General features: G+C 32.5%; 1 protein-coding gene across 1 annotated transcript; it reads right to left on the bottom strand.

Moving 5' to 3' along the window:
• Window positions 1–4,353: 4,353 nt before the first annotated feature.
• Window positions 4,354–7,396, bottom strand: LOC136227736 (small ribosomal subunit protein uS4y-like). The gene is made up of 3 exons (XM_066016478.1): window positions 7,238–7,396; window positions 6,111–6,492; window positions 4,354–4,752 (listed from the first exon to the last, which is right to left on the bottom strand). Exons 1-3 carry the CDS (start codon window positions 7,263–7,265, stop codon window positions 4,569–4,571), a joined length of 594 nt encoding a protein of 197 aa, XP_065872550.1. The 5' UTR covers window positions 7,266–7,396; the 3' UTR covers window positions 4,354–4,568.
• Window positions 7,397–11,426: the final 4,030 nt, after the last annotated feature.

Below are 11,426 nucleotides of genomic sequence, written 5' to 3'. Positions count from 1 at the left end.
CCCAAAGGTCCTCCATCCGATAGTGCTACATAACATACAGAATCACGAACAACTAAACCAAAAGTGCCTTATTAGACCTACAAGAGTAAGTTGTATCTCAATTAAGTTTATACCGGTGAATCAGCGATGGAGACCAGTGGATTGACCCAGCCACGCCTTGTCTAGGAAAAAAAATCGATACCGTACACAAGATAACAGCAACAGACCTATTCAGAGCTGACAACATAGACGCCACAACCTGTTGTGGACCTTTCCGAAGTCGACCATGACAAACCTGGTTCCGCTCATACCATCTCATCCAGATCAAACCACAAAAATACGTCAATCCCGACCATGATAATATACTAAAAGCCATAGAAAATCAATTATGGCAATCAGTCTCAGATACTTTATAACCCTTTATAGATAGATTAGTAGTTTTTTTAGTACATCTTAGTAATTGGACAATTTTTAAACAGATGAATTAGAGACTTATCATTCCAACCACAAAATATACATCTAGCACATAAATCAATACCTTTTTTGAAAGATTATGAAGACTTGGTAAAAAAAAATCGACACAGACTAAACAGTATGTAAATTTTTTATCAATGATTTTACATTCCATAGAAATTTCTAGAACAATTGGTGAACAATTGAAGAGAAACCTACAGATTGAGATAATTGTAACGAACGAACAACAATCTCATAACCTGATTTTACCAAATAATCACCCATTCGAGAATGTAATCAGAATAAAGAGTCTTTTATATTCATTCTACTTAAAAGGGGCACATAAAATAGCCTCTGCCACATCATAAGTGAAGCAAAAATTGATTAACTCCCTTTTCCAACAGAAAGAGTCAAAATCAATCAAACCAGAAACTCATTCCAAATGAAGATCATTGAGAAGAATTAATGGTCGATTACAAGGAATATCAGGAACCCAACGGGATTGCATAATATTAATTGATCGACCCTCCCAATTCTCCAACAACTTCCATTAATAATGACATCTCTTGCTTTCAGTAGGCTACACCAAACATGACTAGCACAATAACCCACCTTAGCTTCCATTAGACCCTGACGTAGGTAATATTTATGCTTAAAAACCAAAGAGCATAGTGAATTAGGATTTTTAAATAGTCGCCAAAAGAAGTCAACAAGAAAAAAGCAACCAAATCCTAAGTATGCGAATGCAACATTGATAAAAGAAGTTGCAAAAGAGCCTACGCAATATTCAAAGTCGGTATTGTGGGAGAGTATTAATTAATTTTTTTTTGGTAGGAAAGGAAAGGAAAAAAAACAAACAAAAGACCGCTCAACCCGGGATCAGCCTAGGAAAACTGACCCCCACCGCATCCTCTAATATCAAAGAAGAGATGAAGCCCGGAGAAGAAGCAAAAACAGAAAGCCCCAACACTCTTGAATGACCTTCAACCGCAAGACGGTCCGCAACACGATTTTACTCCCTATAAATATGAGCAAAACTAGACTCAAAGGAGTCGCCAAGCCTTCTAATGCCTTTAATTAAGTTCTGGTTATTTAGGCAAATAACATTATTACCAGAGATCATATTAACCGCCTCAAGGTTATCTGACTCAACAAGAAGCTTCTTGATCCCCAGATTTTTAGCAAGCTTCAGACCAGAGAAATTAATAATAGCACCAACTTTGAATATTTCTAAAATTTGAAAGAGTTTATTCTAGAGAAGAAAAAGCTAGATAATTCAAGTGAGGAAAGTACCTTAGATTTGTATATGTAATGTATGATTAATATTTAGAATCTAGATTCTTAGGTAAAATGTATGGTTATTATCTAGTTGTTTAAATGTGTGGTTAAGAGTGAATAATATGAAAAAATCTATACATGATTTTTTCATTTAGGAGTAGTATAAATATGTCTTTCGTCATTAGATTTTTGTGTGTAAGAAACACAACATTTAAGAGTTGAGATGAAATATTTTGTGCGTGTGAGTTGTAAAAATAGCTTAGTAATAAAAATAAAGTTTATTCAAGTTAGTCTTCTATTTTCAACATGCAATAGAAAGAAAGATAGGGATAACGACTAACCTACTTTTAATGATCAAAATGAACCCTTTCATTCCGATATTTTGAATTAAAGAACTCAAAGTAACAGTTGAGATTAAAGAGAGCAAATCTTACGTAACGAAGGGAAGGAAAGTACATGTTGCCTATTTATAAGTTTTCATTAGTGTGAATTTTCACCCTTTGTCATTGTTGTGGGGTGGCTCTTAATGTAGGCTTCTCCTTCGTCAATGGAGACCTGGCAATTATCGTGTTTCGTGTCAAAATCGTGTTATCTCATATTTATATTCCATATGGTTTTATATGTTATAAATGCTAGAAAAATGATTTTCGTGTCAATCGTGTCGTGTCAGTCAGGTTGGCTATGTAATCGTGTTTTCGTGTCAGAAATTGCCACCTCACCATTGGATGGGCTTTAGAAAGCTAATTAAGTCTTTATCTAAACTTAGTCCAAAACAACTTTTAACAAATAAGGATAATAATTTATTTGTCAACTTCTCTTATTAGCAAAAATTATAATATTCTTGAATTTTATGCTCGTCAATAATTGAGGGGTGTTTGTTTACCTACTTTGCACCTTTTGTTTGCATATTTAAAATGGAAAATTTTAAGTGTTTAATGTTTAAAAGTAGTTTTTTTTATATAAAAGAAGGAATATCTGATTTTTTTGAAAAAGTATAGCTAACTGCAAAGGCAACATCAAGGTAAATCAAGAAAGATCCTTAGTTTCTTTGTTTAAAAATTATTAAAAAAAAACATATTATTTAATATTCAATTTGGGATTTGGCTAATTTCAATGCTTCCTTAGAAATGGCCCTGTTAATACTTTGTTGGAGTGAGATGGACCTTGTTTTTTCTATTCTGAGCACTGATAAACTTTATCTTGGGACCATGTTGATTTGAAGTATTTGAAATAGTGGTAACCAACCAGTGGGTTTTGCGTTTCTTAAGTTAAGAGTTGGCAAGAAGCGCAGTTAAAAGGGTGAATTCTAGTGTTATTGGGGATCGCTGGATTCACCCTCTCTCTCACTGCATAATTTCAAAATTAATTTGGATGCTTGGCTCTGGTTTGTTGGGTGTTGGAGGGGTAAACATGGGCAGTTTTCTGGAGCTTTTTGTAAGAGGCTAGCCGGAAATTACAGTGTCCGTGAAGGGCAAGTTATAGCTATAAGTTGAGTGAAGAACAAGGGCCTCCAGACTTTTATTTTGGAATCTGATGCTGCAACAGTAGTAGTAAATCATTTATATCACCACTCCTTCCGCTCTACTCATGACAGATGATTGTAACCTATTCTATTCTGTGTCAGAACTTACTAGCCCAATGAGGAATAATAATTGAATCATTACAGACTGTTTGCCAGATCGAAGACGGACAATCTTCGATGAGAATAATAGGGGTATCGAAATTACTAGCCCAATGGGCAAGCGAGTGCGCAGCACTATTCCCCTCCCGATGCACAAAAGAAAAAGAGCAGTAATTAAATATGGTTCTCCAGGCTGTAACGTCTTCGTACAAGAATAGCAATGCAGATTCTGTGAAGCTGTGGGATTGAAGAGCCTCAATCACCACTTTTGCGTCTGATTCCACGACAATCCTATTAAAGCTGCAGTCTCTGGCGAATATCAAGGCTTCCATGATTGCTAGCAATTCCGCCTCCTCGACTGTTTTGCACGCAGCTAAAGGAATCCCCGCAGTGCCATGACTAAGTCAGGGCTTGAGGAATGGTCTTCAAGATAATGAATTACTTACCTGTTTCTTTGCTATTTACCCCTTTTTTTATTGGTGCATATCTTTCTTATAGCTGGGATCTGATTTAGATGTTTTTATATTTTTAAATTATTATTGTGTCTGGATTTTTATTTTGGATCGATATTAATAAATCTTGGAATGTACATGTTTTTGTCATAGAAATTCTATTTAGTACATAGTTGCTGAATCTATAGTGTCCGGATTCCTTGCTTTTGTTATGAATTGTTTTTTTTCTTTAATGCTTTTCGTATGAAAAATGTTATTGATTTTATGCTTGGAATAGATGATCAACGATTTATTTTTCTTCAAAGATTAGTGTTTATTTTGGTTTCAAAAAACCCTTTTTAATGACAAAATTACTTCAAATGTAGTACTTTATATTTTAAGAATAAATTATTATTTTTTACTAGAGGTGACAACTGTTTAACATGAATAATAGATAATTCAATTGATGCTATTGGTTTAACATCAGTATAGTTTTCATTGCATATATATCATATATTATTGTTTGGAATATATGATAGATGACTTAACAAGAACACAGTAATCCAATCGTCACCCCTAATTTTGACAGCATTTTTGGTAAAAATCCCATTCTTTATCCTGGCCAAAGGCAAGAAGGTTTTTGTATTCCAGCAACAAATAGTAAACGACCCCTTTAAACATAGAGATACTATCTCAAAACAGAAAAACTTTTGATACGGACAGTGAGAGATGAAATGTCTACAGCAAAAAATTTAGGCACATTTTCCTACAACAAAACCATTACCTATCTGGAACAGACAGATAACTCACTCTTCATCTTCTTCATCTCCATCACCACCAGCACCCTTCTTGCTAGCAGCCTTTTGGTTCCTTCTCTTCACTCTACCAGGTCGGCCCCCTCCTAGCGGACTTGTAAGTGAGAAATCAATGTGCTTTTGTGAATCAACCCTCACCATGAATGAAGGAATGTTCACTACCTGTCTCCCAACCCTACCATGACATTATATAAAATATATATATATTAATAAAATAAATATAGAAATGACATGAAACTTTAAATTGTAGAAAAACAAGAGTTTACGCGAAACGTTGCTTCTATACGTGGTGTTCTTTTCATATAGTAATTGATTGCTTGTGCTACTTAAAAGACAGACAGTATTAACAGCATAAAGGAACAAAGGCAAGACCCACAATGAAAGACATTCAAAAAAATCTTAGGAGAAAAGGTTATTAAGCCAAAATGTAAAGATGCAACTGTAACTGACATTGAGAATTAGAAGTGAATGTGATGTTGAACCTAAGGGAAACCAAAAGTGGCCAGTGGCCATGCAAATCTAAGTTATATATATATATAGATCAATCAAAAGATCATCAGAACAAAACCGCCCAAAATCGAAGAAACTCAGTAGTACTTCAGCAAATCATGATCCTGAATATATTATGTCCGCAGTTCAGATAGCACAAAAGAACCAAAAGTCAAACATAGAAGAACAAAAACTCTAAGATCCTAATCCCAAAACAATAATGTAGAAAATGGCTAAAAAATGGGGGAAGTTATATAAAACAACAGAAAAAATAGTTCATATTAAAAGGTGTTATTAATACATATGCAAGTATAAAGAACTTGCTGTGACCCATAGCCCCAACAAAAAAAAAAAATTAAAGCCTAAGGTTCGAAATATGGAGAACCAAATGACAGGACCCTACATGACAAAAGCTTGATCACTCAAATAACAATGAATTCAATACAGAGTAATAGCCACCTTATGTGTTAAAAATAGGACCAAGTTGGTTATGAGCAAAGATAATGCTCATACCATTCACAATGTTATGACATCCACAAATTTAAAAGCTATATTTACAGCTACCCTCAAAATTCTGATTGTTGAAATAAATAGTCAATATTAACAAGTTCATGAAGCACCTCACATCATGAAAGGCTAGCTCCAAGTTTTCATAACCTCAAAAGAAATAGCATTCCCATCAAAAGTGCTTAAGTAAATTTATAATCTGTGATCTATCCCTACAGTTCTCAACAAAGAAAAGGAAAACTTCCCAATAACAAGTGCTTGTAGAAAACCTTTTAAACAATAACAGAATTTTTAAAATCTCAACAGCCCAATACAGAAAAATAATAAAAAGAAAAAGAAACATCAACTCTGCAAAAGTTCAATGAAAAGGGCATTGTAACACAATTAAATTCATCAAGTGCTCCAAACAAATGCAAATACAATGCACTAAGAGAAGCATAAATATATTCTCAGTGAAAATCAAATATGCATACACCATAACACAGTCCTATAACAAGAACTACAAACTAGACTGGCAGAAAAGTAGAGTATCAGTACCTGATGTGCCTTTGCCTAATAAGCACCCTGGCATGGTGAATCGACTTAGCCATACCAGACTTGAATACAAGAGTTTGAAGACGGCGCTCGAGAAAGTTCTCCACAGTTAGGGCCAACACGTAATCTAGCTTGTTCTGGCTTTCATCCAAAAGTCCATACCTATTCATCCTTCTCAGAAGAGCTTCACCCTCAAAAATTCGTCGTGGGTTTTTTTCTTCAAGTGTCAGAAGCATTCTTGCTGCATTACGAATACGACTCAATGCATACTGAACCCTCCAAAGCTCTCTCTTACAACGAAGTCCATATTCTCCAACGAGCTTTAGCTCAGCATCCAAACGCTCCTTCTCATAGGGACGCCTTGGTTTCTTAAAGGTTTTCCCATCTATTGAAAAACATAGACTTGTTCAACCAATTATAAAAAAAATGAAACAGCCTTATAATCAGATGAAACTGAAAAATAAACACAGATGAAAACTACAAAAATTCATATAGCCATGAGTCTTAACTTTGTTAACATTGACAATGAGATACTTTGATTCATCCAGTTGCTAAATGACTTATCCATGACTTCAAATTCTATCTGGCATTTTCTAAAGTTCTAAGAACATCTACAAGACTCTTAGTGCTCCTAAAACAAATAATTGACTCTTAGTGTTGTAAGAGTGACTACGAGTATCATCTCCAACAATATTTCTTATTTATTATTTTATTATTAAAATTATCAATTATTGTTTTACTTACCGATAGTAAGAAGAGATCATTAATAAAAAAAATAAATTATCAAGGAGAGAGACTCTGATGTTGGAGCTGATTTTTAATACTCAGCTCCTCAAATTTTAACTTTAAGAGGTTGTTAACCGCCCCTACAAGACTTGCTTCCCTAAATTCATTTCTAGCTTCAACATTTTGTAGCACTTACAAAAAGTACAGTTGAAAAAGTCATACCAAAACCAAACAGGAAATCAAAACCGAACATAGTATAAGAAGACCTAATCAAACAGAGAAATCAAATGACACACTGCTGAGAGCACTACCTAAAATGAGAAAAGGCAGAAAATCATGGACAAGCAGATAAACTAAAATGCAAGCAGGTAATTGGTAAATGGAGAAAGGAAAATACAACTTACAGTTGCGGTAGAAAGAGACATGCACCATGATTTCAGCTTCCTGTGCTTACCTCAGCGATCTTCTCTGTGGAAACGCAGATCAGTGAGGAGGAGGAGATGATTTTCGCAATGAAAGAGGACTTATATGATATCTGTTGTTTTTTTTTTTTTTTTTTTTTCCGAGTGTTGTTTTTCTTTTTCTTCCACAGGACAGGAGTAAACCCTAAACCTCCTGGGCCAGTTAATGTTTCGTTACTTTTTTGGGCTTTAAAACCCATTTCTTACTTTCGTCTTTCATTTGATGATGATTAAAGTCCAAAGTACCGCAATATAAACGACCCTAAATAATTATGAATTTATCGCTCGAAAACATTTACATATTAAGTGGGTGTTTGTTTTAGTTTTTTGGAGGAGCGTTTAACGTTTCACTCCAAATCGTGGAAAATATAGCGTTTGGTTAGGTTTATATAACCGTAACGTTTCACATTTTCTCTGGAAACTACAACGTTTTGGAGCTTTTCACGAAAAACTCATTTTTAGAGTTTTTCATGAACAGCTGTTTGTAGCTATTTGTTGTTGACAAAATTATCCTTCTTATTTCCACAAAATATTTTTAAACCATGTCCATATTAGACATTTTAAATACTAACAACAACATTTTAATATAATTTTACCAAAGATTAATAAATTAAATAGCTAATAACAAACAACTAACAACAACAACTAACAACAACAACAAACAGTTTACTACAACCGCAAACAGCTAACAACAACATCAACAGCTATTAGCTAATGTTAGTGTTTTGTTGGCTTTTTATTAATTTTTTTTATTAGTTATATAATATCAAAAGTCCAATTATTCTTTTATTTTTTTGGTAAAAAGGGAAGAAAAAAAAACAAACAAACAAAAACCTAACCCGGGATCAGTCTAGGAAGACTGACCCCAATCCTATCCTCAAGAAGAGAAGGTAACAGAAAAGAAGGAGGAACGGAAAGGGTAGAAACACCTAACATCCCCCCATGCCCAGCAGCTGCCAAGCGATCCGCCACGCGATTTTGCTCCCTATAAATATGGGAGAAGGTAAGAGAATCGAAGGCAGGACGAAGCCTCAAGATGGCTTTAATGAGATTCTGACTCTTAAGACAAACAGCCTGTCTATCCGAAATCCTGTTGATAGCCTCCAAATTGTCAGACTCCACCGAAAGTCTTTTAACACCCATGCGAATGGCGAGTTTAATGCCAGACAAGATCCCCCAGAGCTCTGCAGTAAAGGAGGAGCCCGTACCTAAGTTATGGGTAAACCCAGCCAGCCAGGCGCCACCAGCATCCCGAAGAACTCCACCAGCAGCAATTCTGCCATTACTAAGGCAGGAGCCATCCGTATTCAACTTGACAACCCCTTCCCTGGGCTTCCTCCAACCAACTAACTGGACCTCTTTAACCGGGGAGGGGTGAACCAGGGGCTCTCCTTCAAAACTCTTTGTAATAACAGAGAGTTTTTTCGAGAAGTAAAACTGGAGGTCAGGAATAAAGACAGTCTTCTCAGCAAATAACTCTTCATTCCTCCATTTCCACATTTGGTGACAAATAATAGCGAAGAGAATAGCCCCGTGCTCCATACTGGCCAACAAATTCCCATTAACGCCTTCAGAGAACCAGTCAATATCAGAGAACCCCATAAAGGAAGGAAGGATGTGGTGAGGAAGGACCCCTTCCCAAACCTTTCTACTATTCGGGCAATCCCTCAAAGCATGGCACAATGTTTCCACATGGTCGTTGCATCTGCTACAGGCACCAGATACAGCCAAGTGCCTTCTGTGTCTATCTGCATTCGTGAGGAGCCTGTCTTTGACTCCCAGCCATAGGAAACTCCTAATGCGGTAGGGGACTTTGAGGGCCCAAATGGAATTCCAAATTTCCAAAGGAGGATCAGCCAATTATTCTTTTATCATATTTAACCATTAATTTACTTTTTTTTCTTAAAATAACAATTACCTTTTGACAATTAAAATTTCAAAAATCAAGTACTAAATTATGGAAGTTTTTAATAACTTTCATTAAGATCAAGATTATCGGGCACCTTTTAGATGAATTCTCTCCAAATTAATTTTATTATTATTATTATTATTATATATATATATATATAATATACTATTATTATATTATAAAAATACTTATAGCATTTTTTAATATTCTTTATTTTTTTGAAGATTTAATATGCTTTATTTATTTTGAAAAAAATGCTTTACATTTTCTAAAAAGATGCTTTAAATATATATATATATATATATTAAAAGCTTAACTTTTTTTTAACAATTAAAAACTTAACTTAAAAAATATGTTTCAAAAAAAAAACTTAACTTAAAAAATCTTACCGTATGCCACTCTTAGAAATGATTTTTTAAGTTTAGCTTTTACCTTTAAAAAAAATGACATCTGCAAAAAAAAAAATAAAAATAAAAATAAATAAATAAATATATATATATATATATATATATAGGAGAGGACTCTTGTGAGAACTCCTTTTTAGGTGAGGACATTTTGTTATATGAGAACACTCAAAACTACACCGTTTTGAGTATAGAAATTAAATAAAACAAAAAATATTGTTGGTGGGATTCGACCTCATGCACATTCACCTACACTCCAACCTACTTACCATCAAGCAATTTACTTTTCTTATACATTATGTCGTGCGCTGCTTAATAAACTATTGTCCTTGTATCTTCTATTGTTTAATATTTGACGCATACACTAATTAATATCGATTAAATTTGCATAATAATGAATTATTAATAAAAAAAAGAAATGTGCATAATAATCAATTATTAATAGAAAAATAAATCCAAGAACATACTCCAATTTCTTATTTATTTAGTTCCTCTATATTTTTATTTGGGACACTTGCTTTAATTTGTTTATTATACAATTCTTTTATTTATATATTATTAAGTACCTCTTATGCTAAAAAAAATCCAATACTATATTTTTTAAATAAAAATACACTTGCTTTAGTTTGTTTATTATACAATTCTTTTATTTATATATTATTAAGTGCATCTGATGCTAAAAAAATTCAATACTATATTTTTTAAATAAAAATATATTATATAGTTTAATAAAATCATATAAATATTTTTAGAACATACGATATATTTAGAACTTATGACATGAAATTTAGAACATATGTTTTAATTTTTAGAACACAAACTAAAAAGTTTAGAACATACGATATATTTTTTAAAACATATGTTAGAACATATATTTGAACTTTTAGAACACGAACTATGAAGTTTAGAACGTACGACATATTTTTTAGAATATATGTTAAATTATATATTTTAATTTTTGGAACACAAACTAAAAAGTTTAGAACATATGTTATGTTTTTTAGAACATGCGTTACGTTTTTTCGAACATGAGTTATAAATTATACTATAGAACAAATGCAAAAATGATCGAGATATTTACTGATTTTTTTAAACATTATACTTAATTTTTAGAACACAAATTATAAAGTTTAGAACATATGTAACATTATTTAGAACATCGTCTTTAACATTTTAAAACATAAATTACAAAAAATATAGAAGAATTAAATAAATAAGAAATTGAAGCGTGTTTTTGGATTTTTTTATATTAATAATTCATTATTATGCACATTTCTTTTTTTTATTAATAATTTATTATTATGCACATTTAATCGATATTAATAAGTGCACGTGTCAAATATTAAACAATAAAAGCTATAAAGACAGTGATATATTAAGCAGCGCGCGACATAATGCACAAGAAAAGCATAACGTATGTTCTAAAGTTTATAGTTTATGTTCTAAAAAATCAGTAGATATCTGGATCATTTTTGCATTTGTTCTATAATATAATTTATAACTCATGTTCGAAAAAATATAACGCATGTTCTAAAAAACATAACGTATGTTCTAAAAAATATGTTGTACGTTCTAAACTTCATAGATCGTGTTTTTAAAGTTAAAATATATGTTCTAACGTATGCTTTAAAAATATATTTTCTTATAGAAATAAAATATTAATATGAAATTTTATTAAAATATAAAATATATTTTTATTTAAAAAATATAGTATTAGATTTTTTTTAGCATCAGATGCACTTAATAATATATATAATAAAAGAATTGTATAATGAACAAATTAAAGCAAGTGTAATTTTATTTAAAAAATATAGTATTG

The sequence above is a fragment of the Euphorbia lathyris genome, chromosome 4 (assembly GCF_963576675.1).
Source record: "Euphorbia lathyris chromosome 4, ddEupLath1.1, whole genome shotgun sequence".
Classification (NCBI taxonomy): domain Eukaryota; kingdom Viridiplantae; phylum Streptophyta; class Magnoliopsida; order Malpighiales; family Euphorbiaceae; genus Euphorbia; species Euphorbia lathyris.
The sequence above is the reverse complement of the archived record's forward strand: the minus strand, read 5'-3'. Positions and strand labels throughout refer to the sequence as shown.

Bases quoted from the DNA above. Each gene is read 5' to 3' on its own strand.
- LOC136227736 (XM_066016478.1), bottom strand. From the start codon at position 7,265: ATGGTGCATGTCTCTTTCTACCGCAACT. The intron at 6,493-7,237 runs GTAAGTTGTATT...GTTTTTCAATAG, and splicing joins TGTCTCTTTCTACCGCAACT to ATGGGAAAACCTTTAAGAAA. The intron at 4,753-6,110 runs GTACTGATACTC...ATGTCATGGTAG, and splicing joins ATTAGGCAAAGGCACATCAG to GGTTGGGAGACAGGTAGTGA.